The sequence below is a fragment of the Stegodyphus dumicola genome, chromosome X2 (genome assembly GCF_044657685.1).
Source record: "Stegodyphus dumicola isolate Sdum_Otavi_A_Nest chromosome X2, ASM4465768v1".
Taxonomy (NCBI): Eukaryota; Metazoa; Arthropoda; class Arachnida; order Araneae; family Eresidae; genus Stegodyphus; species Stegodyphus dumicola.
This window is the reverse complement of record NC_140781.1, coordinates 172,935,287-172,963,158: the sequence shown is the minus strand read 5'-3', so window position 1 is coordinate 172,963,158 and position 27,872 is coordinate 172,935,287. Positions and strand designations below refer to the sequence as shown.

General features: G+C 35.2%; 1 protein-coding gene across 1 annotated transcript in view; it reads right to left on the bottom strand.

The window, feature by feature from the left end:
• Positions 1-334: 334 nt before the first annotated feature.
• The window catches only part of LOC118192231 (N-acetyltaurine hydrolase), a 51,707-nt gene continuing 24,169 nt past the window's right edge, over positions 335-27,872 (bottom strand). Inside the window, exons 4-8 of the mRNA XM_035363143.2 lie at positions 16,719-16,915; positions 15,293-15,448; positions 12,179-12,343; positions 7,380-7,597; positions 335-591 (exon numbers count right to left, since the gene is read on the bottom strand). Coding sequence (XP_035219034.1) covers positions 457-591; positions 7,380-7,597; positions 12,179-12,343; positions 15,293-15,448; positions 16,719-16,915 — 871 coding nt within the window. The 3' untranslated portion in view covers positions 335-456. The remainder of the gene's footprint in view (positions 592-7,379; positions 7,598-12,178; positions 12,344-15,292; positions 15,449-16,718; positions 16,916-27,872) is intronic.

Sequence of the window (27,872 nt, the reverse complement as noted above, 5' to 3'; positions counted from 1 at the left end):
TTTTCATAACTAAAACAGAATATGAAATAAAGTAATTGTGACGAATTTTTTAAAAATTTATTTATGTACGACTTAGTAATCTTGAAATTAATGAAAATTTTTGGAGTGAAATTTTTCAAAGAGATCCAACTAGATAATTCACAACAAGAAATTATTTTCAAAATGCTTTGATGTAAAGAGACACTGTTACATTGTTACATACACAGAGTATGTGTATTTATATACACATACTTAGTATTTACATACACATACTTTCTTTCATTAAATCACTTTTACGGTCTGGGCAAGTCGTAATGTTAAAAAAAAAAAAAAATCTTTCAAACAAGAAACTTCATTTTAAATAGTATAATATTTATTTTGGTGATATACCGCTTACATATATTTTCAAAATCCGGGAAAAAAATACAGATTCCAATCATGTGAAAATTTTAGTATAATTTTTCAAACAAAGAATCATTATTTAAACGTTAACCAAGTTCTTGGATTAATGAAAAGAATCTTCTTTATGTCATCATCAGAAAATCCTCGATTTAACATTTTCGGAATCACATTTAATAGTATATGTGAATACCCATGTCCTCCAAATTTTATCTGCAATATAAAAAAGAGTTTATTAGTATTTGAGAAAGAAATATCTTTGTAACACTTTTTCCAAAATTCTTACAAGTAAGTAAAAAATCATAGACATACATTTGGAACTGTGATCTATCTACTGAAAAGTCTCCACGAAGACATCCCTCCCCTTAAGCAGATAGCCCCAGCGTACTTGGCCATAATAAACTAAACCAGATCAAACCAAGGAACCTTTTAACCTTTCAAACTCGACTTTTATCTTAGGTTATCTTTCATGAAGTGATATTTCGTGAATTCCAAAGAAATCTGCAAAATGATATAAATATGTAGGAATGATGCAGACTTACACTAAAAGAGACAATTTTATGACAGTTATAACTAAAATTTACGGGCCATTATAGGGCCTTTTTCAAGTTTTCATTAAAACCTTGTGCCATGTAATGCAGTACGTAGGACTCAATTAATAATGAAATTTTTCCTCATTTTGAAATTCCATCTCCTTTCCATTTTTAAACTTTTATAGACGGGAGTAAAATAATCATTTGAAAACATATTTTAGCTTACATGTTCATATCTAAAAAAGCTTACATCTTCCACAAAATCAGAAATAAAATATTCTTACGACTTCCTAAATCATCTTCCAGGGCAAAGAAAGTTTATGCTTGCAAGGGAAAGATGGCAACAAATTCATGTCTGTTGTATAAATCCTTTTATTTTAAACACTTATTTTTCAATAAAGAATTTTTTCGTTTTTTCATTTTCAGACACGTTTACTGTAAAATCGTCAAAATAAGCTCTTTACGGAATTCATCTTCTGCTTCTACTTCTGAAAGCTCTCTAAGTCATCAATGGTGGAGACCGTTTAGTTCATAAAAAGTAATATGTTTCTGTAGAATTCCAGGTGTATGAATTTTTTAATGGTCTATTAGTTTATATTTGAAATAAACTATGATAAAACTTAGAGATCTTCATAAACAATCCTACTGAGCTATCAATGTTTCTACTACGCTATACCCCCTATTACACTTCGTTAAATCCCCCATAGCTACTACGATATGGAGGATATTTTAACCCCATAAAACAAAATGTTAATTACAAAATTGCCGAAAATAGCATTGTAGATACATTAGATTTTTTTTGGACGCAGGAGTGATATGATATGGTCACTTTACTTAACCTGTTCCGCCAAACTGAGTTAATGGCACTACAGGGTTAGGAAGTTATCCTATTCATTGCTAGCAATCTGACGGTTAGGCCGCCTTTCTACATTTTACTTTAATCTGTAGTTTCTTGGATATAATTATTTTCATTCACTTGCTTCATTATCTCTAAGATGCCCTTGTTGCAGTAATAGTCCGTGAACAGTCTATTCACAGGATATGTGATGTAGTCTGAAGGAAAGAACTGCTGTCGAAGGTGCTCTGTCAGAGGGCAGGAGAGCAGGTAATGAAGTGCGTCCGCGTCTTCCCCGCGAAAACCGCAAGAACAGTTGACGTCCCGTCTGAGGAAACGTCTGTAATACGCTGGGAATTTCCCGTGGTTGGTACAGGCTTGGAGGAAGAGTCGGTTGCATTTCAGCCTCTTGAGAGAAGGTATTGGGAAGATGTTGTAAGTAAATCTTCCTGTTTCTTCTTCCTGCCATCGTGATGACCATGTCTCTTGAAATGCTGTCTTGAGGAGCCTTTTTGCAACTTCTGCGGAAAGCGGAACTTCCTTGTCAATTTCTGGTTTGAGAGCTGCAGTCTTAGCTAGTTCATCCGCTCGTTCGTTGCCTTTCTGCCCGGTATGTCCTTTTATCCAGTTGATCTTTAAAGGTATGGAAGAGCCTAACGTCAAGAAGATCTCTCTAAGTGCTGCCGTGTGCGGATGTTTTGGAGGAAAGGAATTCAGCGCATTCAGAACGCTCATGCTATCTGTGAAGAATGAAGTGTGAGCTGCTGGTTGTGTACCTAACCATAGTGCTGCTTCTTTGAGTGCTAGGGACTCGGCTTGGAAGACTGAAGCATGATCGCTTAGACGGAATTGTGCTTGATAAATTTCTTCATTGTTCGAAAAGACCGTGAACGCTGCCCCTACTCGTCCTGAAATTTTTGAACCGTCAGAAAAAATCTCTCTTTGTTGTCCTGAGGGTGGCGATTTGCACCAGGAAAGGATGGGTAGATCTCCTGGGTGTAAGTTAGGGGAATCTTGGAAGCTTTCTATGCTGGCATATGATAGATGTAAATCTTTTTTAGTGTGAAGGTCCTCTTTGTAATGTAGAAGTCGATAGATTGATCTTTCTAATTCTGCTTTTAGGTCGAGTGGGAGCGTGTCAGCTAAGACCTGAAGTGCTGCGGTTGATGTGGTGCTATACGCACTGGTGATTTTTAACAGGATTACTCGCTGTATTTGATGTAGTTTTTGACATATTCTTGCTGTGCCATTCATCCAGACTGGGCAGCCGTAGAGGATCATGCGTTCAATTGCATTAAGGTATAGATGTTTTAACAGGCGCCCCTTTTGGCTCCACTTGTCTGTGATTATCCTGTTTAGTTTATTGATGGTTCGATGCGTCTTATCTCGGACTTCCGTAAGATGTGATACCCACGTGAGCTTCTTATCAAGCGTGAATCCGAGGTATTTAATGGTATTCTGGCGTCGCAATGGATGCCCTTCCCACTTTATGCGTGGTGGATTCGCGTCTATTTTTGAACTTTTTGGAAAGACTATCATCTGTGTCTTTTCAATACTGAAACACAGTTTGTTGTCTTGACTCCATTTTGCAAGCAATTTGAGTGCTGCGTCTGCTTTATGCTCTATTGTTGTCCTATTGCCTCCGTCTATTATGAGTATAATATCGTCGGCGTAAGCTTGTATCTTGGCATTGTCTCCAAAGTTGATGTTCAGCGCTGAGTCTGCAATTATGTTCCACAAGATGGGTCCGATATTAGACCCCTGTGGGGCTCCTTTGTGGTAATTCATCGTGATATTTAAGCCGTCTCTATTGTAGGTCACTTGACGTTCTGTGAGGTAGCTTGCGATCAGTTGGTAAAGATTCTTTGGACATCGCAGGTCTTTTAGTTTTGTTTTGAGCGCTGGCCACCATAGTTTATTGAATGCGGAAGCTACGTCAAGCGATATTATACACGTATGGAGGTTATTTTGTCTGTTATTTAAGATGATGTCTTGAACACGGTTGAGGGCGTCGGTGGTGCTCCGCCCTTTAGTAAACCCGAATTGGGCGGGGTTTAGTAGTTTGTTTTTGACCAGGTAATACGTTAATCTCTGCGTAAGCATCTTGTCAAGGACCTTGCCCCACGCTGAGAGTAAGCAGATTGGTCTGTAAGAACTGGGCATGGACTTTGGTTTTCCCTCTTTCTGGAACAATACTAGCTCTGCGTTTTTCCATTCCTTTGGAAAATAACCTAATTCAAGGCACTTGTTAAAGAGTGCTAGAATTTGTTTGTCGTCCGCGAGCCTAAGCTCTTCAATGGTTTCAATCGTGAGGCCATCCAGCCCAGGAGCTTTACCTCGGCGTGTTGAGTTTATCGTACGTTGTATTTCTTCGAGTGTGAACGACTGATCGTCTTCCGAGTTTGGAATCTCGGTTGATTGGGAACGAATATCTGCATGGTATGTAGAGTCCTCGTTGGGGTCGTCTTCTGGAAAATGGAACCTCATGATTTCTCTAATTGTATCCTCAATTGTGCTCGTCATTGTGCCATCTTCTTTTTGAACTGAACCTATCTGTAATGGATCCATGCTCTTCCCTTTAGCTAGATCGAAGTATGTTCCGAACGGAGAGCTAACAGTGATTTTGTTCCATGTCATGTCCCATGCTTTTTTCTTTTCTTTATACATCTTTTGCCGGTACTGTGCACGTACCCTCTGGTAAAGCAGCCTGTTATGGGTCCTTTCCTCTCCAGTTGTTTTTTGGAATCTTTTCCTTGTTGCTCTGACCTTTTTCCTGAGAATAGTGAGATCTTTTGTCCACCATGGACAGGTGCGCGATCTTGGTTTCGAGTTATGTGAGAGAACTGTTCTTTGATAGATCTCGTGAAGACTAGTGGTAACTTCTCTTACATATTTATCGATTTCTTCGATAGTTGTCAGATTTCTAGGGTCTGCTAAAGATTTTGAGATATACCTTTTGAAACTTAGCCAGTCGGTATGTCGTACATTGATTTTCGATCTTCTCCATGTTGGGTAATGAATGCTGGAGACGTCAAAATAGATATTATTATGATCGCTATTGTTTGCTTCGTCCGTTACCTTCCAATTATCGATCCGGATTCTGTCTCTACTTATGATAAGTGTGAGGTCAATCCAGCTGTTACCACTTACTCCTGCGAAGGTTGGCGTATCCCCTATTTCATTGACTATCGATAGTCCAGTGCTGGCAATGAATTCGCATACTTTGAGGCCTCGTGTGTCCGTATTATGTGAGCCCCATAGGGGACTTTTGGCATTGAAATCTCCGGTAATTATTGTAGTCATGTTGTTATTGTCCTGCATAAACCTTTCTAGGGTTGTCAGGATTGGTGCAATATCTCGCGATGGAGGACAGTATACCGTGATTAGTATAAATCTTGAGTCACTGCCTATTGCAAGCGCTATAATCTCCGGAGAGCTGAAAAGTTCCAGAACTTGGAGATTTGAGTCCGCTATAATCACTGCAGTTATTGCGTCTGTTCGAGAGTAGAACTTCCTATATTTTGTGGGGAATCCGTACAGTTTGTTCTGTACTGTGTACGGTTCCTGGATACATGCTACTTTGAGTTTGTCGTTTTGTTCAAAATTTATCTTTAAGTTTTCTGTTGCACTCCTGGAGTGCTTAAGATTAATCTGGATTATTTGGATACTATCCATAATTTGTTCGTTGTTTTAATCTTTCGAGCTCTTTTAGGTAGCATGGGCATTTCTTATCTCGGCTATCATGTTGGGCATCGAGGCCTGTATTATATCGTTTATTCACCTTTGTGCAGTTGACACAGCTGACTGTTTTTTGGTCACAATTGGTCTTCTCGTGATGTGTGGAGCCGCATCCGGCACAGACTTTATCTTCCTTGCAATATTTCGCTGGGTGGTTATACCCAAGGCATTTGACACATTGCGAAACCTTTATAAACTCCCTTACGTTATATCTTGACAATTGTATGTTCAACTTCTTCGTTTTCATAAGGATCTTGAAAGCTACTGGGTCTATAGATAGAACCCAGTGCTGTCCAAAGCGGGCCTTCATGGCGAACAGAATCTCTATTTCACTTTCTGCTAGGTCGGTGTTCTGTATTTTAATGAAGTTTACTATCTCGTCTTTATTAATGTTCTCGTTGACATTGTAGACTATTATTCTGGGGTTTCTTTTTTGTGGATGTTTCGTCTCCACTTCGTCCTTCAGCTTCCGATTTTCATTTATGGCCTCTTCAAGTATTGCCAGTTCTTCCTTTTTCGTAACTTCTACTAGGAGCCCTCCTTTGTTGACTCTCTTTATATTCTTGACGCCTACTTTGAGTTTTCCTGGATCTATGTACTTCACCAGCTTCTCCTTTACCTCGTCGGATGTACTACCCTCAGTCTTAGGATAGATTAGTAATACATGCTCTGTCTCTTGCCGTGATCTTGATTGTGATCGTCTAGATCTAGAACTACTTCTGGATGGCCGTCGAGATCTTGCAACTTCTGCAAAAGACAGCTTTTGAGTGGCGACTATTCCTTGGATGTATGTCTCTATATTCTTAGAGTGATGAAAAATGAGCAACGCCTTCGCCGGGAATCTGACCATGGACCTCTGGAATACGCGCCCAGCGTGCAGACCACTACACCACGAAGGCACGCCAAGAAGGCGGGAGAAATACATTACTATAGTATTTATCTCCTATTCCTATAATGAAGAACTAAAGGACACCATGGGGAACTCTTAAAACCAAAAAGGTAGAGATCGGCAATACGTCATTGAAAAAAATTATTCAATTCCTCATTGCTGAGTATCATCGCATAGTCAATTTACTTATTAATTCGAAAATATCTTTATCTTTATTTATCTCTATGGAAAATGTCTTTATTTTATTATCTTTTATATTTTCAATTTTAGAAAACTTATTAATTACTTTCACACATATTAATTTAAGCATGAAAAGTGAATTTAATGCAGAATATGTTCAATGTATCTATCATTATGACTCAAAACCTCTTGCAAGCGAACCTTGGCATTTTTCGTCGATTTTTTTCTTGCTTTCACAGATTATGTCAGAAATTGTGGAACCACTGGTTTACAGTTTCTGACACAGTCTATGAATGGTCTATTTACAAGAAGCCAATTTTGTGTTATATTGTGCATGGAAATGTCTTTGTGTCACCACCAAACTCTTCATTTCTTCAAAAAGCATTACAGCTTTCAAGAATTGTTCAACACTGAACCGGTCGTTATCCACTATCTTGCAAATTGCACTTTTGCATCAAGTTAGATTCCGATATTGATTTCTCCTGACACTACTGGACTCTTCATGAACAAAAGCACCAGAATGCACGTTTTTACCATTAAGTACACAATATGAAACATTTTATGGATGACTGAATGTTCTGACATTTTCTGATCCACCCTGTAGCTTCTCATTATTAAATCACTGAGAGCTCTTAACGGCATAAAATCAAAGAATTCTGTTCAAACTTTTGGTAAGCAGTCAGTATTTTAATGGAAGCAAGTAACCATCACCCCTAATTATCATTGAACGGTTTCAGAGGGATTTATTGAAAAAATTAAGTCCTAAGATTTCGTAAACATAGTGCGCATAGTTCTAGTGTTCAATATAAGAAAATGGTTTACTTACAAGTCTGTGCTTTGTGTGTATGTCATGACTGATAACGATTTTGTCTCCATATCCTTCTTTAATTAAGTATTTCAGGCCAGATATTCTTTGGGCATCACTTGGCATATCTACATCTTCATTATGCTGATAATGCGACACTTCTATACCAAATAAATCAAATTCACAGTAGGTACCCAATGATGCAAAATCTCCAAGATCTTCATTTGTAAAAAGAGTACCTATACACAAACGGGGGAAAAGGAATTTAAGTCATATTATTGAATATATAAAATAAAAATTTGTAATGAAATTTCAGAATTTAGACATAAATGCTAATTAAATAAATGGCACGTTAAAAGCAATGTTTGAGGACCTAAAGCAGTATGAATAATGAATCAGATTTCCTTTTCAACCAACTTTGTTGTATAGCACATCTGTAAATTCTAAGATTCCACATATATGAACACATCTAACTTAAAAAAACTATGGGAATTCCAAAACAAACGTTAATGCTAAATTACTTCAGTGAATGACATTCTTATTCTGTTAAAAAATGACACTTGAATTTTTCATTGCAATTTAAGCTGTTAGCTTTAAAAACAGCTTGTTTGGTGCATGTGCAGATGTATTTTTCCCAAGCAGAACGAATTTTTATGAATGAGCATTACTTGGCAATACAATAATTTTAATTGAGATGTCGTCTTTCTCACACTTTTTGTTGGTGGTCGCAGCACAGTTTTCCCTGACTTCGTCCATTTTTTTCTGAATACAGAAAAGACGGGTGGCCACTTAATGACTTGTAAGGGTTTACTTTAATTTATAATAATATTAATTATAATAATATTATATTATAATAATTATTTTTGAATAAGCTGTCCCTTATTTCCTTATTTCTCGCCTACAATTCCCTGCCAGAATACGTTTTCAGGATCGCGTTTCATGCAAATGAGGTACAACCAGTATTTAAAGGGAAGTCACGGTCACTTCAATAGAGAAGAGCTTAGAAGATTTTGCATAAACTGCTTCTGGCATTTCAAGTGATACATAACTTTAAGAGTATACGGGTGTAATCCATTCAAACAATTTGACATTAATATTTTTTTGAAATTTCTACAATTTTTGAAAGTTTGATGAGCGCGACATTTGGACCACCTTGTATATCATTTCCGTAAATTCTAAGATTCAGGTATGTGAGCAATTTGCGCCTTTGATCCTGTAAGTATGTCAAGTGTAACAAAGAATGTAGTAGAATGATTATTTTTTTAGTCAGCTACAAGAAAAGAAGTGGAAAGAATATTTTTCATTCAGCATAGTCAAGACACTACTTCTGTTTAAAATATAGCTTAAAATTAATTATTTTAGAATTATAAACATCTATAACTTAACTGTGATTCGAATCAAACAGCTTTTGAGTTGAAACTGCGAAATGTTAACCACCCTATTTAGATTCTTGATTGTTTGTTAGTTCTTTAACACTCAGTCAATAAGCTATTTCACAGCTTTTAATTAAAGCACAAACACGATTAAATAAAATTAGCCTTTTTTAAAACATTAGATGGTTAAAAAAGTGAAAACTCGATAAATTAATAATTAAATGGGTTGATAACAGACGACGATACAAAGTAGTAGATATTTAGACCAATACTTTTGGAAGTCGGCCAGACGGTAATAGTAATACGGTAATAATAATTTCAAAGGTAATAGTGGTTAGGGGAGCCTATTGCGATACCGAAGGGTCCGAGTTCGAATCCTGGAGAAGGCATGGATGTTCGTAAATGTATAGTCTCTTTGCGGCATGGGGCACTCTAAATATGCGGCGAGCCGAAAGTCCTCTCGAGAGCTTGGTTAAAGGGGGAAGAGGGGTGGGAGACCCTCGGACCCGTCACCCCTTGAGGGCGGAACTGAGAGAAGTCGTAATGTAACCTGTATGGTGTTCAAGGCTCTTTCAAACGACAGGTGCAATCTTGCCGTCCTTGCCACGATGAATTTCGCCGTTTATTCTCATGTTACTATCAGACAAATGAGATAAGACACAACAACAATACTTTTGGAATTTTTTTAGAGAGCGGACACTTGCTTATTACGCAATAACCAGGAATGACTGACCACATCGATCGTTTAAACGTCTCATCACCGTGAAAGTTGCCTAGAACACATCGTAGATGGTGTATGATATTACGCCCAAGAGGCGAAGGAATACACCACAGTTATAGCCAGTCTTAGGTGAGTATCAAATTATCATTCTTGCTTTCGGATTAGCACTCAGCCTCCTGTAACTGTCCACGATGGTCAAACGTTTTGAAATAACATCACCTATCTTTAGCATACTATTATTGAGCTTCGTAATTATTATGGTTGTTGACATCATCACATTCCGCAGTCTTAATCAATGCTCACTTAAACACTGGTTCTTGCTGGTGCATTCTTTTCTTTGACTTTGAACAAGGTCTGGCGGAAATGTTTGGCGGCGCTTTTCTGTATAACTGATTGCAATAGAAAGCAATCTCTGTACAGGATTAAATTAAGAAAATATGAATTTCTAAGCACAAGGCTCTGTCAGAAGCCCTCAAGGCTGATTTTAATGTTTCTGCGACATAAAATATAATATGAGAATTTATAGGATGGTTTTGGGGCCCTAAAATCTAGGGCTTTAGTTAAGGGTCTGTGGGCACCTGCATTATCATTAGGTCCTTCCTTTATATTTTTAAAAATATTTGTAGAATTAGACGCACTTATGAACGGGGCACATTTATGAAGGCATCCCGTTGAACGAGACTGCTGCATAAGTATCTGTTATCGGTATGCGGAAAAACCAGTATTCGCCAAGATATAAACGTTCCCAAGGGTATGCCAGCATAAAATTGCTTTCATGAAGGCATGTATTTAACTCGAAAAAATTAATCTTCATAAGGTAACGACACCCTTATGTAAGTAGGATTTTTGTTTGCCTAATTAATGAAAGTAAGAAATTAAAATTCTACTTGCATAAGGGGACCCCGGTAAAAACGCACCGGTACTTTTGTGTCGAGGTAACCCTTGAGAAGGTTTACTTGATCTGTAATGAACCTTGGCCCGCTTTCAAAGAGTGCCGGAGCTCTAATGAAGACGTTCTGGTAAAAGCAGCAAAGTGATAACAAACACTTTTGAAGAAAATTTTAAGGCTACTAAAATCAAGATTATGAAAAAATTCTTTTACTTCGCTTGAACTGGATTTTAGGCAAAATTACAAATGAGGATAAATTAGTTTATCTTAAAGTGGCAAAACACTTGGTAAAGGAATGATTGAGGACTATTCTAAAAAACATTGGTTCCAATTTAAATTGCACAGAGCAAAATCATAAAAAAACTTATGCAACAGCTCAACAGTAAGAAATTTCAGCAGGAGTGAGATTCAATGTTATATGGTGGGCAAATATTAATTAGTGACTCAACCAACTGAAATGCGTTTTAAGAAGACAGCGGATGTCAGAGAAAGCTATAACAGATTAAGAGACGAAAAGAGTTTCAGAAAACGGTAATTTATGTGGCTAAAAGTTAGAGTTTCACTTTTGTGAGTGACTATTTAAAGAGATTTGAGTTCAAAAGCAAACTATTTTTTAAATGCTGTATTATAAGTGTCTTTATTTTAAACACTTGTAGAGACATTAGGATTTTTGGAAGCCGGCAAGGTGAAAAATTAGCAACCGCCTTCGCCAGAAGTCGAGCCATGGACCTCTGGAATACCGGCCCAGCGTGCAGAACCACTACACCACGAAAGCACACTAGGAAGGCAGAAGAAATACCTTATATACTCCACCTTTTAAAGAGCGTTTGGGGCTTTTAGAGGACCCAATCGCCAAATCCTGGGTGAGGAGAATCATCATCCAACAGCCTTTTAGTTCGGGCGCCACTGTAGAGACATTAGGATTTTTAGAAGCAGGCAAGATGAAAAATTAGCAACCGCCTTCGCCGGGAGTCGAACCACGGACCTCTGGAATACCGGCCCAGCGTGCAGAACCACTACACCACGGAGGCACACTAGGAAGGCGAGAGAAACACCTTATACACTATAGATTTTTGCTACAGAACTTTTGACCTCCATTGAACCAAACCTTTTCTTCTTGCCAATCGAGGAGTAAAAATGGGGTTGTGGTTTTTATTGATATGTAACTTATAATGATGATTACGACACTTAAAATAAGTTGAGAAAATTACTATTGCAGAGAGAATTAGTTGGCCTAGTTTATCGTTAGAACATCAAATTTACGAAGTTCAGAAATAAATAAAGTTACTTGATTAATTATTTAATGAATTATATCAGAATATGAGCACTATTTAATAAAGGGCCAGGATGTCTGCGTTCTGAATCTTCTTAGGAAAATTGTCTTGTTTTCATGTTACACATAGAGAAACTATGAAAATTCATCCTCACTGTTCACTCTTCGGGAATTGAAAGCTCGACAAACTTCTAATTTTCGGGACTTTATCAGTCACTTTGGTACTGTTTAGCCTACGTAAAAAATTTCGACCTATCATCCTATCGTGTATAATCCTGAAAGAGCTTTAAAACAAAATTTTGTTGTGGGTAATTGATGGAGCAGTTATTTTATCATTATTATTTCTGATTAAAGAGGATAAATACTAATCTGTAGGTTTCTAAATTAATGCTACTTAATCTTTTTGGTGTTATATAAATAATGTAGATGGCAGAAATAGGCAGTTTTTAAGCCTCTACTAAAGAGGAATAAGACTGTTTTATATAAAAGCTCCATTTACTGAACATCAGCTTTTGATTTTGTCATTATAATTTAATTTTTTGAAAAAAAAAAAAAAAAACTTACGTTCAAGATGTGACATAACTGTTTGAAAAAGTTTTCCTCCAGCTTCCTGAAATATACGCACAATTTCTTCTGGAGCATGTTTATTTCTTCCAGGATGTATTATGACAGGGCAGCCAGTCTCTTCTTGTACAGCAGCAGAGGACATAAGGGAACGCTTTTCAAACTCTGAGAAGAAATGTAGTTTGGATTTAAAAGAAATTCAGAAAATGCAGGAACACATATAATAATTCTTATTAACTCCTTTGACTCCTATGATCATTACAGAAGCCGATGTTACCATCAAAGATTTGCTCAATGACTGGAAGCGAAACTCATCTAGACTCCGCCTACGTTACTTTCCAGAATTTGTCCGGTGATAAAATCGACATCGATGGAAAGTTAAAAATTACCATCACGTTTGGAAGTGCCGCTTATCATCCCACGGCTTAATTGCGACAGATGTTACACACCCTTGCATATTTGGATTAGACTTTCTAAGGAAATAAAATTTTTCCTTTAAAAATGATGAAATGCATTCTGCCTCTGAGAACATACCCTGTGAGGAATTGAAGATAAAAGAGTTAAATTTATACACAAAATAATAGCTCAAGACGGTTTTGTTTTGTTAGGGCGCAGCCCGGTCCACCTTGCAAAACAAAGTTTGCCCTATGACCATATGCGGGCTACGTCAGTAGCTCAAGACGGTACAGAAAAAGGTACAGAAAAAGGCGCAGCCCCCCATCCACCTAATCGATTTGATTTTATGACTTTTCCCATGGAGGTAGGAAAGGGATGAGGGGCCATTCCGCGCTAGAAGTGAAGCACTGCTTTGAAGCTTGGGTCACTTCCTTAATTAATTTAAAGCTTTAACAGCTACGACAATTCTGACGTATTCACTGCTCGACCAACAATTTATTCTCGATACGCATGCGAGCAATGAAAGTGTCGGTGCTGTTTTGTCCGAAGAAATAAACCGCTAAGAACGTGTCATGGCATACTGGAGCAAGTGTCTATCTAACCCAGAGAGGAAATACTCTGTAACCAGAAAAGAGTTGCTCGCCGTTAAAGCCGTAGAACATTTCCATCATTATTTCTACGGCAGAAAATTCCTCCTCCGCACAGATCATGCATCGTTGATCTGGCTATTAAATTTCAAGAATTCCGAAGGCCAAATAGTCAGATGGCTACAGAGACTCCAGGAAATTGATATCACTACCCGTCGTAGGAAAAGATCATCTTATGGAAACGCAGACGCCCTGTCTAGAAGATCCTGTCCAGAAAGCTGCTGATTTTATTTTAAGATCGAAGCGAATTCTCAGCTGATTTATTCGGTCGTATGTCAAGATACGCATTAAACGTCGTCTGACTCAGACCCATGGAGTGACGAAGAAGTCAGGAAAGACCAATTGGAAGACGAGGACAGTAAAGCCATAAGTACCCTAATGGAGTCTTCAAGTAGGAAACCTACCTGGCAGGGCGTTTCGGTTTATAGTCCTACAGCGAAACAATAATGGGTTCTCTGGAACTCATAGAAGTTTGAATCAAATGATGGGAAGGTATTTCGATTGCAGTTAAGACTTCCAAGATCCCGGATCCAGGGCATTCTTAAAGAATTACATAGAAGATCGAGAGGAGGCTATTTCGGAATTTTGAAGACTTTGCAGAGAGTTCAAGAGCCCTTCTACATGTGTAATGCAAATGCTGACTTGCAGAAGTGGTGCCCAAAGAAGCGCAGCGGAGAGAAACTGCAACATTACAATGAAGGATCTTTTGAAGTCCTGATACCTCTGCCCCGAACTGCTGATGGCTACAAATACATCCTCATTGCCATCGATAATTTCACCAAGTGGCTTTAAGCGCATCCTATTCCTGATAAAGAGGCTGTCGCGGTACCAGAAGTAATTATACAGCATTGGCTTTTCAGGTTCGGAATGCATCTTTAATTACCTTCAGATTAAGGAAGGAATTTTATCTCGGCTGTAATTAAAGAACTCTGTAAACTATTTGGCTTAGAGAAAACCCAAACTACATCTTTATATCCACTGTCAGAGGGCATGGGTTTAATCTAACCATCCTTAATAACCTCTCGCTGATGGTTTTCAGAAACCATCAGGACTGGGATCAGACGTTATCTCTGTTCTTGATGGCCTATCGCAGCGCTGTCCCCGAGACTACCGGTTATTCCCCATCCCAGATGCTCTCCGGTCATAACCTTCCTCTGTCGTGTGATCTGTTAATTGGTCGCGCTCCGGATGTGCCTGCATCGCCTGAAGAGTACTTTCCCCGTCATTTACAATTCTTTAATCTTGCACCAACAGATTTCTGGCTATAAAGATATCCGAAGTACAAAATGTAAACTACGAATCTGAAAAAAGTATTTGATTTATCCTTGAAACGTGTCATTCTGCAGATTCCTCGTGCTATATTAAATGTACCTGTTATGCTCACCATCTGTCACATGCAATATGTCATCGTGAAGGTAGCTATAGAGAATGTTTTTAATTCAGGTAAGATATTTTGCTACCTTGTCGCCTTCCTTTCCCGTTTTATCGTTCCCACTCCTCTCCTTTTTCAGTGCTCATGCGTAGGCGTTTCCCAAGCCATAGGTATCCTTCCAACGCCATTTATGATCTTTTTTACTGTGCCGATCACGCAGCAAAACGAAAAAGTAGTTGTCATTCGAAATTAGTTCGTTGCAACCGTAATTGTGACAGTTGCTGCTGTTAATCGCGCTCTCGAGCGCATAACTTGAAATCCCTACGTATCAAATTTCTTTTTGAGTCATTGAGCAGTGCGATCTTTGGTTGTCTGTGTATAGAAATTGTTTTATGACCACTCTGTACCTCAGTTGCCAATTTACTAATAATACTAGCCATAGTTAGATTTTAAGAACAGGAATCTGAAAGCACGAATGTTCATGGAGATATCGAACTTTTACCAATAAATTTGGACTGTCAGGAATTTCAAAACTTATAGTATGTATCTCTTTTTATACAAACCATTATCATAAAATTCGTAAAAGTGTAACGAAGATTATTTTGCCTAGAAATAAAGTAAAAATTCCAGGAAAATGATTTGAGATGATTGATATAAAATTTTTTCAGTAGTAAAAACCTACATGATCACGTAACTTACCAGAAAGAGGCCAAGAACACCCCACTTCTCCAATTACACCACATTTGATGCCCGTGCCATCAACGCCTTTCAGTATATCGGTTCGTATTAAATCTTCCATATTTTCTTGGGTCATGTTCAGCGTGGATACGGACTGTGACTGAGTAACATAGAAGCCTAAAAAATTTAAGAAATAATAATACTTTAAAAAATAGATAAACTTAGGACAGAAATTATTTCACTATGAAGATAATTACGGTTGGATGGTAAGAAAAGTACAGAAGATTAAGGGTACCAAATGCAATGCATATGTAATCTAAGAATTCAAAATATTAAATACTTAACTACTTTTTTGCAGAAACTCCTATTCTGAAGGTCAAAACAAATATAAGTTTCTGTTGATAAAAATTAATTGCTTTGGAGAACGCATTCAGTTATTTAGCAGTTAGTTAATACAAAAGGTGCATGCAACTTGAATTTTAAAAAAACAAGTTAAAATTATTGTGGATTACAGATGAAAAACTGAATGCATTACGAAAGACAAATCTGATGACGTCTTTCGAAACACTGAGAGTGTCATTTGAAATCAGTGCCATTCTAAAGCAGAATTTTGCCCGCGTTTATTAACTAGCCAAAAGACTGATTTATTACACTTGACGAAATGACTAAACAAAGGTACACGTAAAAGTTTTGGTTAAGTGTAAGATTTCATGTGTATTTTAAGAGTATAACAAAATTATTTCTCGTCTTGATTTTAAACGAATTAAATAATAATAATAATAAATGAATTAAGTAAAGATGATAATATTGCATTGATAATATTGCATAATGTCTCTTAATTACCGAACATTTTACCAAAATTTGTTGCAAATCAATTTATTATATTCTAATTATTTATTTCTGCGATAAGCTAATAGTTACAGAAAAAAAAATTACTGTTCAATGAACTATTTTCTGTTTTAGTGAGTTGTTTACAACGTACAGAGCTCTGATACGCTCCTAAGATTTACTTTCTGACTTCCAGATAGTTATTTATTCAAGTTTATCCCAGATTTATACTACTGAAATAAAATTTAAGGTTTTTTTTATATTATATAGATATATTTACAGTTCTTTGAGTTCATTTTTTCTATAAATATAAAAAATTTTTGAGAAATATTTACATACACTTATAATTTTTTACGGTAAGTTAAAAGCGTTTTATATGATAATATCACGTTTTGCATTATTATTAACTTATCATTACAGTTATTATAATTAATGTAACTGTTTCATTTCCATGTTGGGGTGGGTGTGACTAGTCAGTAAAAGCGCTTCACTAGGAAATCAGAGCAGAGTGGATTGTTTGAAATAGAAAGAAATCAATGATAAAACTATTGAATAATATCGCTAATTTTTCCTCTTAAACACAACAAACTTTCTAATATACTTTAGAAAAATTATTTACCAGTTCCTGCAACAATATTTACGCCAGAAGCTTCTGATAAAGCTTTGAGAAATTTCGCTTGATCTTTGGATCTCAAGCCTACTGATCCATTATCGACGATGGTGCCGCCTCCACTTTGCTTGAAAAACTTCATTTCATCTTTAACTGCATTACGAACAGCTTCATCATTAAATTCGTTATTTTCATCAAAACAGTACCTATAAGAAAGCATTTAAAATGAATAGCTCTCTATATTTATATTTATATTTATATTTATATTTATATTTATATATATATATATTACCAAATTTTCAAACGAAATTATATTAATTTATCCCAATAAATTTACTTAAGCTCAAAAATTGTGTTCTTTTGTTAGAGAGGCAATTGATTTTAAAGTAGGTAATTAAAGCTGTATTTCTTCTTTTCAGTCTTCTTTTCGTTTAGCAATTTAAGTGTGCATTTTGTACAGTCTCGCAATAAATTAGAATCGCAATAGAATTCCAGTTATTCAGAACTCTAAAAATTTTGAAACTTCAATTAACTGCTGGCTGTTCTTCCTCTGACAAGTGAAATGACAATTGCTGTTAAAATATTTTTCTTGATTAAATTGTATGAAAAGCTACGCACTTCAATGTATGCTTTTAAGTAGTTACTTAAGAAATTATGTCATTAAATTAATGGGTGCGATGTTTAGTTTGCCTTTAAAATATAGCAAATGAGTAGTTCTGTCAATGCATTTACATACTGCATCTATATATTTTACTTTCCTGCTTTTATTGCCTTTCTGTCAATTAGCTAGAACAAGAGTTCTTTGACTAAACATTTACTAAGCAAAAAGGGAAATGTTATATAATTTCCTTCTCTATGGTTTTTGCCTTCATGACAAGCAACGTAACTGTGCTTAAGTTACTTTTGATATATGTGATATATGTCTTTTGATATATGTCTGCATCGCTTTTTGTACGTGAATTTTTTTTATTCCTGAGGATGGAATGTCATTTTTTGAGTCATTTTTTTTTGTCATTTTAAGTGTAATATTTTTATTTTCATAATTTTTATTAAGATATTGCAAACGAAGAAATGCCTTTCACTTGCATTATAGAAAATAACGTATTTGCTCTACAAAAAATATGATAAGTTCATTACCTAGATAAAGTATGAGCCCAATTTGAGCCCAGATATTTGTAGTTTCTGCAATAATTATAAATTAAATTTTTTGACAAAGAATTTCTCGTTTAAGACTATAAAATTAAAACTCTGAGAAATGGGATAAACTCTATTTTTGTAACGTGTTGTGTTCATGAACAAATTATCTTATTACTTTTTGCTTTTATTGTCACTTCTACTTTCGTAGGCTCCCATCAAGGTGCAAATTAGTTAATGTATGTAAGAGAAGTGTGCTACCCTGATCGATACAGTGGTTAACGAGCTGGAGGAGTAGTTAGGCCTGGAGGAGGCATTGATGTTTGTAAGTGTATCGTGTCTTTGTGGCGTGGGGCACTTATAATATACGGTGAACTAAAAGTCCTCTCGAGCGGTTTGATGGTAAGAGAAGAGAGGTAGGAGACCCTTGGGCCCCTTTTCCCGGAGGATTCTCCTTCTAAATTGGGACGAAAATGACAAAGTCGTACAATCACCTATAAGGTGCCCAAGGCCTATGCCTGTGAGAGACGCAGTCCTGTCCTCCTAGCGATGACAAAATTTTTGGAATTTTTCTGATGTTACAGTCAAACAAGTGAGATAAGTTACAACAAGAAGATATAAATTCTGGAAGTTAAGGTATGTCTTTTGGCAGTGAAAGTTGATCATCTCGATGGTTTCTCCCAACTCCTAAATTTACTTGAATTGGCTTTAGCCTTCTAGCCTTATTTTGCTGCAGTAAGGAAGAGGCTTTGGGCCAAATGTCATAGACATATTTTATCTTCTGAATCTTATATTTTAACATTTAAATTTGATTTTGATTTCTATTTGTATTAATCCGACAGGTTGCGGGAAAAGATTGTGTGAATTACTAATAAAAAGGTTTATTTTAAACATTTTTCTGCGCTCGGTGATACTTCAGTGAAAGATTATGGAAGATAAGTCGCCTAACTCTCTTCATAGAGCCAGAGTTAATATTTAATATAAGTTCCATACAACTTCAGTGTATATATGTGGAGAATCTAAGGTTTGTGAAAAGGTTTCATTTAAGAGTATTTAAGAACAAATGTGAGCTTTTCATTGAAACTGAATCAGTAATTTAATTCTAACTCTGTTTAAATCTGGACACAAAGACTAATTTTCTTGATTACCGATTACTGTTACAAGTGGAAATATATACATCTAAAACAATCGCTAAAATCTAACAGTTTTAAACAAATTGCTAACTGAAATTTTACTTCTTAAAGTTTAACCTTTCTAACATAAATGAATTTGAGAAAAAATCAAAGAAGTGAATTAACATCTCAGGAATTTAATTGATTTATTAAAACATATTACGTTAGCATATATTAACGAAATTTTATAATTTTAAGGTGGATTAAATTTGTGCTACTTTATATCTCGTATTTTACCTGAACCTGAACTTTTAACTCATATGCGTAATATCTGTTTTGCAAATTTTTCAGAGGAAATATAAAATTGTTGAAACAGGAATTGAAATTGGGCTCACTCAGATTATGTAACAGAAGTATAATCTGATGGGTGAATTCTCGAAGCAGTTTCCTTTTATTGGCTTTTTGCTCAGCCTAGAGTCATTATAGAAATTATCTCTTTCGACAAAAAATTTTGGCAAACCATTTATTTGCCCTATATCTCGTGTTTAAGTAACATTTTAAGAACTTATTTCATAGGTAACGTAGCATTAGAATGAAATATACAAAACAAGCTCCTAGCTGGCCAGCTATAGCTTAGCCAATTTCGGCACTTTACTGTATTTTTCTTATTTAACTATTTCATCGCGAATTTCCTCTCTTCATGAAAACATTTTTTTGTACTTTTTATTCTATTTCTAGATATTTTCTGATTAGCCGAAAGTTTTGTCTTTCAAGTTTGATGGTGAAAATACAGGCTTTCATTTCAGCGCCACTGTTTTTACTTCCTCTTTCATTTATGACGTATTTTCTCCATCCACAAATTTTAATCTGCTATGAAATAGGCAAACTAATCTTTCGAAAGAGTCGCAGGAAGTGACGTAACACTGAGCATCCTAACTTCCTTCTGCGAAACTATCTGCTTGATTAACGAGAATACCAAACAGACAGGCACCGGTAGGCGTTTCGCTTCCGGTGACGTATATCAGACGCAAAATTTGCATGATACGTTTGATTTACTAACAAACGTATTTCTCTTGGACAACGTCTTGGATGAAATGTCTAATTTCCTTACTCAAATAGCAAACGGCTATAAAGTAATACACTTGTTTGAAGTTCTGAGGGGGGTGTGACACGTTGCAATGCATATCGCACTCCTGTCGCAGCTTAAATCATACTGGCGACGTTTCAAATAAATTTTCGTTCCTTGTCAAACTTATCTTTCATATCATGTGACAAGAAACATTTAAGTGTACAGAAATGAGCCATCATCGTGATCGCGATTAAATAACAGTATGGCCCATTAAACATGTAGATGGAGTTTACACAGAGGAATGGTGTTTTCACTTCATTGTGAAAACACCATTAAACATGTAGATGGAGTTTACACAGAGGAATGGTGTTTTCACTTCACTGTGAAAACATTTTACGGTTGCTTGTTTTATTTAAGAACGAGAAAACTGTGTTTGGTTTAACATGAAGAGAAACGACCGGAGAAACAACTCCGAAAGTAGTTCTGGACCAAACACCATATCTTATATTTTTATTTGGTTGCTAGAAACTGATTTAGTTGACAGAAATCTAGTGTTTCCTAAAAGGTTTCGATTTCTACGGGATTTACCTTTCACACAAAAATTTTATTCGTAATTCCTCAACCAGTTCTTCTCGCAGTATTATATTATCAGCTATTTTCTGAATAAGAAAATAATAATCGATTACGCATATTCCAGCTCATTTTCTAATAAACGCTTAAGCTTTTTGATCAGAAATTATGATCTAATTTATGCTCTAAATTTATAATTTCAGAAATGAAAATGGTAAAACTTCTACTCCGTTTTGGATCAACATATGCTCACCATCAGAAGTGCTATATCTACAAGTGATTATATGTGCTTAACTGAAGAACTTGCTTGACAATAAAATTCATGACGGTTTCAATGGATCACGACCGTTGGCTTTCGCGTGTAAATGCATTTTCAAAAAAGTACTCTTACGATGAAATCGAAAAATATTTGTGAGGGAAAGAAGCAAAATAGTTGCAAGATTGTAGTCTAATTTGTTACTTAATTCAACATAGGAAACAGAATTTTTGCTCCAGGCTTAAACAACAAATGCTACAGAACAGATTGTGACTTACAGAACAGATTGTGACGCTGGATAACTCAACATTATGAAAAAGTTTTAAAAGTAATAAATATTTATAAAAATGTAACCTGTAATAAGCTATAAGGTACACGTAACACTGAAATAAATCCTCCCTTTTAGTCTAAACAAACTAAAACTTCACAAAAAACACAGAAACAAAGGATTTAACTGAAAACTCAACAGTTTTAAATAGCTTTTTTGTCTATTTAACTAGCAACCAATTCAGACAGATCCGAGGAACTTCCTTAATCCATTAACGTTCACTTTATTCCGAGAAAAATCTGTCCATAATAATGTTTTTTTTTAATTCTAATTCTTTTAAGGAAGCTAATTCAAATTTGAATGTTTCTTTCTTTGAAAATAAAATTGAGTATTTCTTTCTGTAGCAGTATTGGCAAGATTATAAAAGTGCTTAGCAGTTATCTGAGTAATAAATGTTCAAGTGAATATTAGCAGCACAAATATTATAGTCACACGGATCACACTTGGACTTGCGTGTTGAGCTGTTTGGTAAACAAAACTGTAAAATATGGCGTGATTGTAAACACATCAGAGGCAGAAAGGCAGTTGATTGCGTCTCAATCTTTTTATAAGTAGTATTTTCTCACTATATCAGCTTTTGCGCTCAAATTCATTAAGTATTATTATTATTTTTGTTTATGAATTAATTTTCATCTCCAAGGTGGCAAGTATTGAAGAAGAAAGGAAAGGACAAATTTAAACCGAATATAAAAAAATATTAGTGTAGATAGTACCGATAACTTTACAAAACTACTAAAGGAAACTTTTTTTAAAAAACGTTTCTTACTTTAAAGGGATAAAATTATTTTGCAAACATATCTGCGACGTATGATGTCAGCGTATGATGAGAAAGAATATTCTCCCCCCTCCAAAATTTAAGGAATATAATCATTTACATATATTACATTAGGTATGTAACTAACATAATTTTTACAATATAATTTCTTATTCGAAATGTAAATAATATAATCATTAAAATTTTGTCCATCTATTAAATACAGCTGTCATGAATAATATATTGATAGTTAGGGATGGATTTAATTCTAAAACTGCACCCGTTAGAGGAGGATGGAAAATTTTATCTACTCAAGGTGTGTATAAGAAAGAGTGCATGCTATGGCTACGGATAAAACGTTCATTTCGGTAGAGTTACACCTACAGTCGAACGTGAAGTGAGTCATTGAAGTACATTAACTCCATCCGCGAAGCATTTGTCTCTTCAATTGTCTGTATTTATTTTTGTAGTGCACTACAAAATAATAGTAATACTTCTTTGTAAAGAAATTCAACCGGTAGTGAGCGGGGCGAAAAAAATAGAAGGAAAGAAAGAACCTTAAATCACTTGATTGTTAAAGTATTCGATGGAGCTGGCAAACCGAAAGTTCCCAGTTTTTTTTTTTTTTTTCTTTATCCTCTTATTTAGTACTATTTTTTTAATACTCCACTAGCCGGACGATTTCTTGGTAACAATTCATCGGAAATACTCCAATCCGTCTGACGTTTAGCCGTCTCATCACCCATAATGTTGCTCAGTGTGCACCACTAGGATAGAGTGGACTTTTTAAGATAATTTTTGATTACGGAAATAAACGCAAAGGCTACCTACCAGTAGGAAGAAATTTCCCTCATGGAGGTCTACGTAGGGAAGGAATGCCTTTTGTGGAGGAATTTTTAAGCGAAGCCGTCTTGTATTAATGTTGACACTAGAAAAGTCATGAAAGCTACTGTGCAGCTAGCTAAATCGCTGGGATTTGAATCCGAATAGGGAAGAACGATAATACATCCGCGAGAATAGGGAAGGACATATACACAAACAATCAAGTCTTATGAAGAATTAAACCTGCAACCTGCATCACCTATATGCCAGGGGGGACCAAACTTTATTATGATAGGAGCCGCATGGTAGATTTCCTGAAAGCTCGAGAGCCGCAGCTGGATTTTCCAAGAGCTGCAAATCCCCATTTATATTGTTTAAAACATAATGAAACATTTGAAGTAAATTAAAATGAGAATTTCGCATTTTTATGCAATTAATATGGTAGCATAAAAATGCTAAAACTTTATTTCTTTTGCTTTGTGTTCAAAACGTATGTCCCAGCAAATTATAAATTTTAAACTACTGTACGATGCATTTGAACGTTATTCTTTCAGGCAAGAAACAAGCATTTTCTTTTCGTTTCCTTCATTCCTCTTCGTTCATGATTGTTGTTTGAGTTTGTTTTTGTTTTAGAAAGGAACCACTACCATCAGTACTTTGATAGAAGCTATACATTAGAAAGAAGAAGTTTGTGCCCAGTTGGTTACTTATTGCTTAATGCAGTGTTACTGAAACAAAGATTTGATGATTAAGGTGAAAGATTGCTATCGCGAATAACGGCAGTTGACAAAACCTGAATTAAAAAATTTGATCAGGATTGAAATCGTAGTCAATGTAGTGGATTCCTTTGGCTCCGCTACCATAAAGATTTCAACATGCTCAACAGTTGGTTACGTAAATGATGATCTTTGCCTAGGATTATCAAGGCATTATTTCAAAAGATACGAAATGTGAAAAATGTGTTTTATGTGAAAAAGTATTACTGTGGCATTTTAGAGGTAGTGGTTGCAAAAAATGTGGAGAAAATTGCATAAAAATGACTTAACATATTTAAGGATGGAGAATTAACTCCGAAGGACAACTATAAAAGGGCTAACTATAAAATCCCCAGATTTCAAATTCTTCACCAAATTGAAAGAACCCTTTCATAGATAGCTATTTCCCTCTATAAAAGAGGTTTTTTCAGCAGTTACCCAAGCTATTCAAGCGTTTAACTCTTAACGATTCTTGTTCTCAACTTTAGCTATGCTTACCCCTGAATTATTCATATTTTCTTAACGAAGTTGTGGAGGCTATTGCTGTTTTTCAGCAAAGGTACTCCGGAAGCCATCGCCTTGGTCCCAAGCTATTCAAAGATCGAATAAAATTAAGATCCTAGGAGGAATAGCAAATCTTCCAAGGCAGTGAATCACGACTGTCGTTGTGAAGCAAGGGGTTCACATTGAAAGAATGCAAGTAGGAACTGCCTGAAATAAAATTAACCTGTGGAAAAAAATAGAGAGCATTGCTTTTAAATTGCTCTCATATTGTGTACTTTGTGCTATCCCATGGTCATTATCTGCTCTGAAAGTAAACATGGATATGATACTTATTGGCAAAAATGGAGCTATTTTCAATTCTGTTCGTTATTCTGATGATAAACTTGTGGCGGACAGCTTGAAATCGATTAAATTGTTGCCTGAATAATTCAATTTAGGAAATCAAATTAGTAATTAAAAGACGCTTCATTGAATCATTTCTATTTCAAAATGCAATTATATTTACCAACGTTATTATTTCATTTTAAGAATTTATAATGGCATTAAAAGTAGCAGACTCAAAGTGCTCAATTTTAACAACATATAACTTCAAAATTCAGAAGCAATATACGGACTTTCAAAGAAAGATACAAGTCGATAATATTTTGTTAAAAGATTTAGTTGCCAAATGAATATTTTACTCAAGTAAAAATAGTTTTTTCCAGAAATCGGGGAGGATTACAACAGAACTAATTAAAAAGCTTTTTCTCTTCCGTACCTTCACCAATTTTCAAATATCCAAGCATTGATAAACAATTTTGTTTGAGAAATTCTAACATAGAAAACTACTACTTAAGCCAAATACGAGATAACAACGAAAGAACACCTAAAAGATTCCTTTCACTCGTACCACTGAAAAGCTTTTTTTCAACTTCGCATGGCGTCTCAAAAAAGATCTGTCAACATAGTTTCTGTCTTTAGATATAGATTAAAAAGACATTAACTAAAGATTAGTAGTAATTATAGAGAAGTAAACATGCATTTCTAACTCAAACCTCGCTTGATCACAATGTGGGTTGCATTGCTGATGAGCTGGGAAAAAAAAATTACAATCAGACAATGAAAATCATGCACATGGCCAACATTGCTCTCTAAGAAAAGAATTTTGGGTAAACTCTCTTATAATAATGCCAAGCAATGTAAGTGAGCATCAAGAGGAGAAGAATTTCTTTCTAAACAATCGATTAATGAACTAGAAGAAATAAGTTCGCGTTCAGAATAATAAAGCAATTACATTAGTTACTTTTTTTAACTAACATTTCTTTTTTTGAGAAAATTAAAAAGAAGGTTAGTAAAACTTTTCGAAAAGGAAAGAATAAAGAAAGAGCAATGTTATTGTTAAATGGAGTGCAAATCTATGCTATAAAATTTCAAAGTTTACAAAGTCGGTACCAGATAAGAAGGCGGAGCTTAATTTCATTATTTTGCAAATTAAGAATTGTTTACACTTGTTTTTTTACAAGGAAAATCCTTATTCAGAGGAATAGATTTTGGGAGCAATGTTGGAGAGATAAATAATAAATGTGCCAAAATTAATGAATATTTGTAATGCAAAATATCTTCATAAAACATAAATAAATGTTGATGGCTTTCATAGTTAAGGTTACAACACTTTTTTGTTTTCATTTACAGAAGGTAGTTAAACTTGAGAACCTGTGAATAAATCTATGTATGGACAAAAGTCGGTTGTTTAAAATTAGTACATGTTCAAACCATAAGGTATTCAGAGTGCTTTGACATCACTTTAGTAGAAAGCGACGATCATGGTTCCTACTCAGTTTTTCTAAAATCTTTTATGAAAGATTTCATAGCTGTGCAAGACAAATTTTTAATCTCAATTAAAATTATTCAGTTTTAATAAAAGAGTGGAACATGAAAACTGCAATTTAACCACCATTTTCACATATACGTGTTTTAAACAAATAGGAAAAGAATATTTGATCAGGAAAAAGGTTAAAAAAACTTTGTTTGATTTAAAATAGCTGACATCATAGGTATAGCAATCCTAATCACAGCTGAGCAAACTTTATAGTACCAGCCTTGACATTATACATAGCTAGAGAGGCAAGATAAACGGGTTGCAGCTATATAGAGAACAAAAGAAATTCAGTTAGAAAAGATAATTAAAAAATGATTTAAATTTTTCATTCTAGCATTTAGACGTAACCGAAGGGCGAAAACTTGCATCATTCACATTTAATTAACTGTTTTTATTATGGAATAACTGCTATAAAGTGGTAAGCGGAAGACATTTATTAGAAGTCGAAATGTTTCTAAATAATGGCTAACAAACGGAAAAAAATTGTGACTAACTAAGCTGCAAATGTATATTTGCTTCCATGTGATCCATGTGTGTTCAAAGAAGTTATATATATATATATATATATATATATCATTTTCTGTTTCTTCTTTATATATATAAAGAAGAAACAGAAGATGATACACGATTGAAACTTTAATAAGAAAGCAAAGAGCGAAAAAAAATCGCTCTGAAAAATCTATAGCTGAATAAGCAGTTTGGAGAGTGTTTTTAATTATAAGGACGAAGAGGAAAAGAAATAGCAGTAATCCGGAAACGTCATCTCTAAATATTAAATTATCTGTCAAAAATTTACTTAAAGGCTAAGTAATGGTGACAACGTTCTAATGTACTTCCTGAATGTAATGCAGTTGCTGACAACCACGTAACTAGAAAATTGCTTTTGGGAGGGAAGGGAGCAGACCTAAAGCCTCCTTACGCGTTATTAAAATTGGGAAAATGAGAGTGAAATACTAACAGAAATTCACTCTACGTCATCAACAGTTAACAGGTATTTATAGCTTATTAAATTAATGTTAATTACATATCAGTTCCTATGCTTGCTGAAACGATATTAAGTTTTAACAACTCGGGATGAAAGCCCAATAAATTTCTTTTATGATTTATTACTCTTTGCTGCTGCTGAGTTATCTTTGTTTTATTATTTCCCATTTTTGAGAGCATCTGATGCATCTTAGCATCTTCTTCGTCTCCCACTCCTAAAATGCTACTAGAAATATTGTTAGTAAATAAAGCTCGGTGGGAAAAAATAAAAAAGCAATATGTGATTAAATTATCACCTCTTCAAAAAATAAATTTCTTTTTTAAATAAATGTTTGAAAACTTAAATGTAAGGTCCAACGTAGGTATTTTCTGTGCCAGTATTTGGAATATGTTTAAAATTTGTACTTCTAGATTCGCCGCTGATCTCTACTAAGAACAAGAACAAAGATTGTGTGATGTCTTTTTCCCGTTACTGTCTTGCCCGCTTCCTCTGTTAGCTCAAATGTCGGAAGATAAGAACTGAAGGGAGTTGAGCTGCGGCCACACACTGCCCATCAGCCTCGATCTTGTACCATCTGACTGCTGTTTATTTTGTTCGATCTCGCAATTCCTGCACCGATAGACAACTCTAACATTTAGAGCACGTGAACGTAACTTCGCTTCGAAATGCAAGAAGTGACCCTTCAGGGGAATTTGCGAAGAGAGAAAAAGAGGATAAACGAACATACAGCATCATGGGTTAAATTAAATTCGAAATTTTTATAATATACTTATATGACAGTACAACTGAATTGTGGGCTGGTGAAGAAGAAATTACAAGACATTTTTTTTACTGCAAAAATACGTATAATACTACAAAACTACTTTTAATTATTTTTTTTTCACTAAAATTTTTTTTCGGTGTTTCTTATAACAGATTACAGAATTAAAAAAAATAATAATGATGCTACTTATGTTAAGCTAATTGATTAAGACAAAGCGATTCGGAGCTATTCACCTACTAAAAATAATGTAACA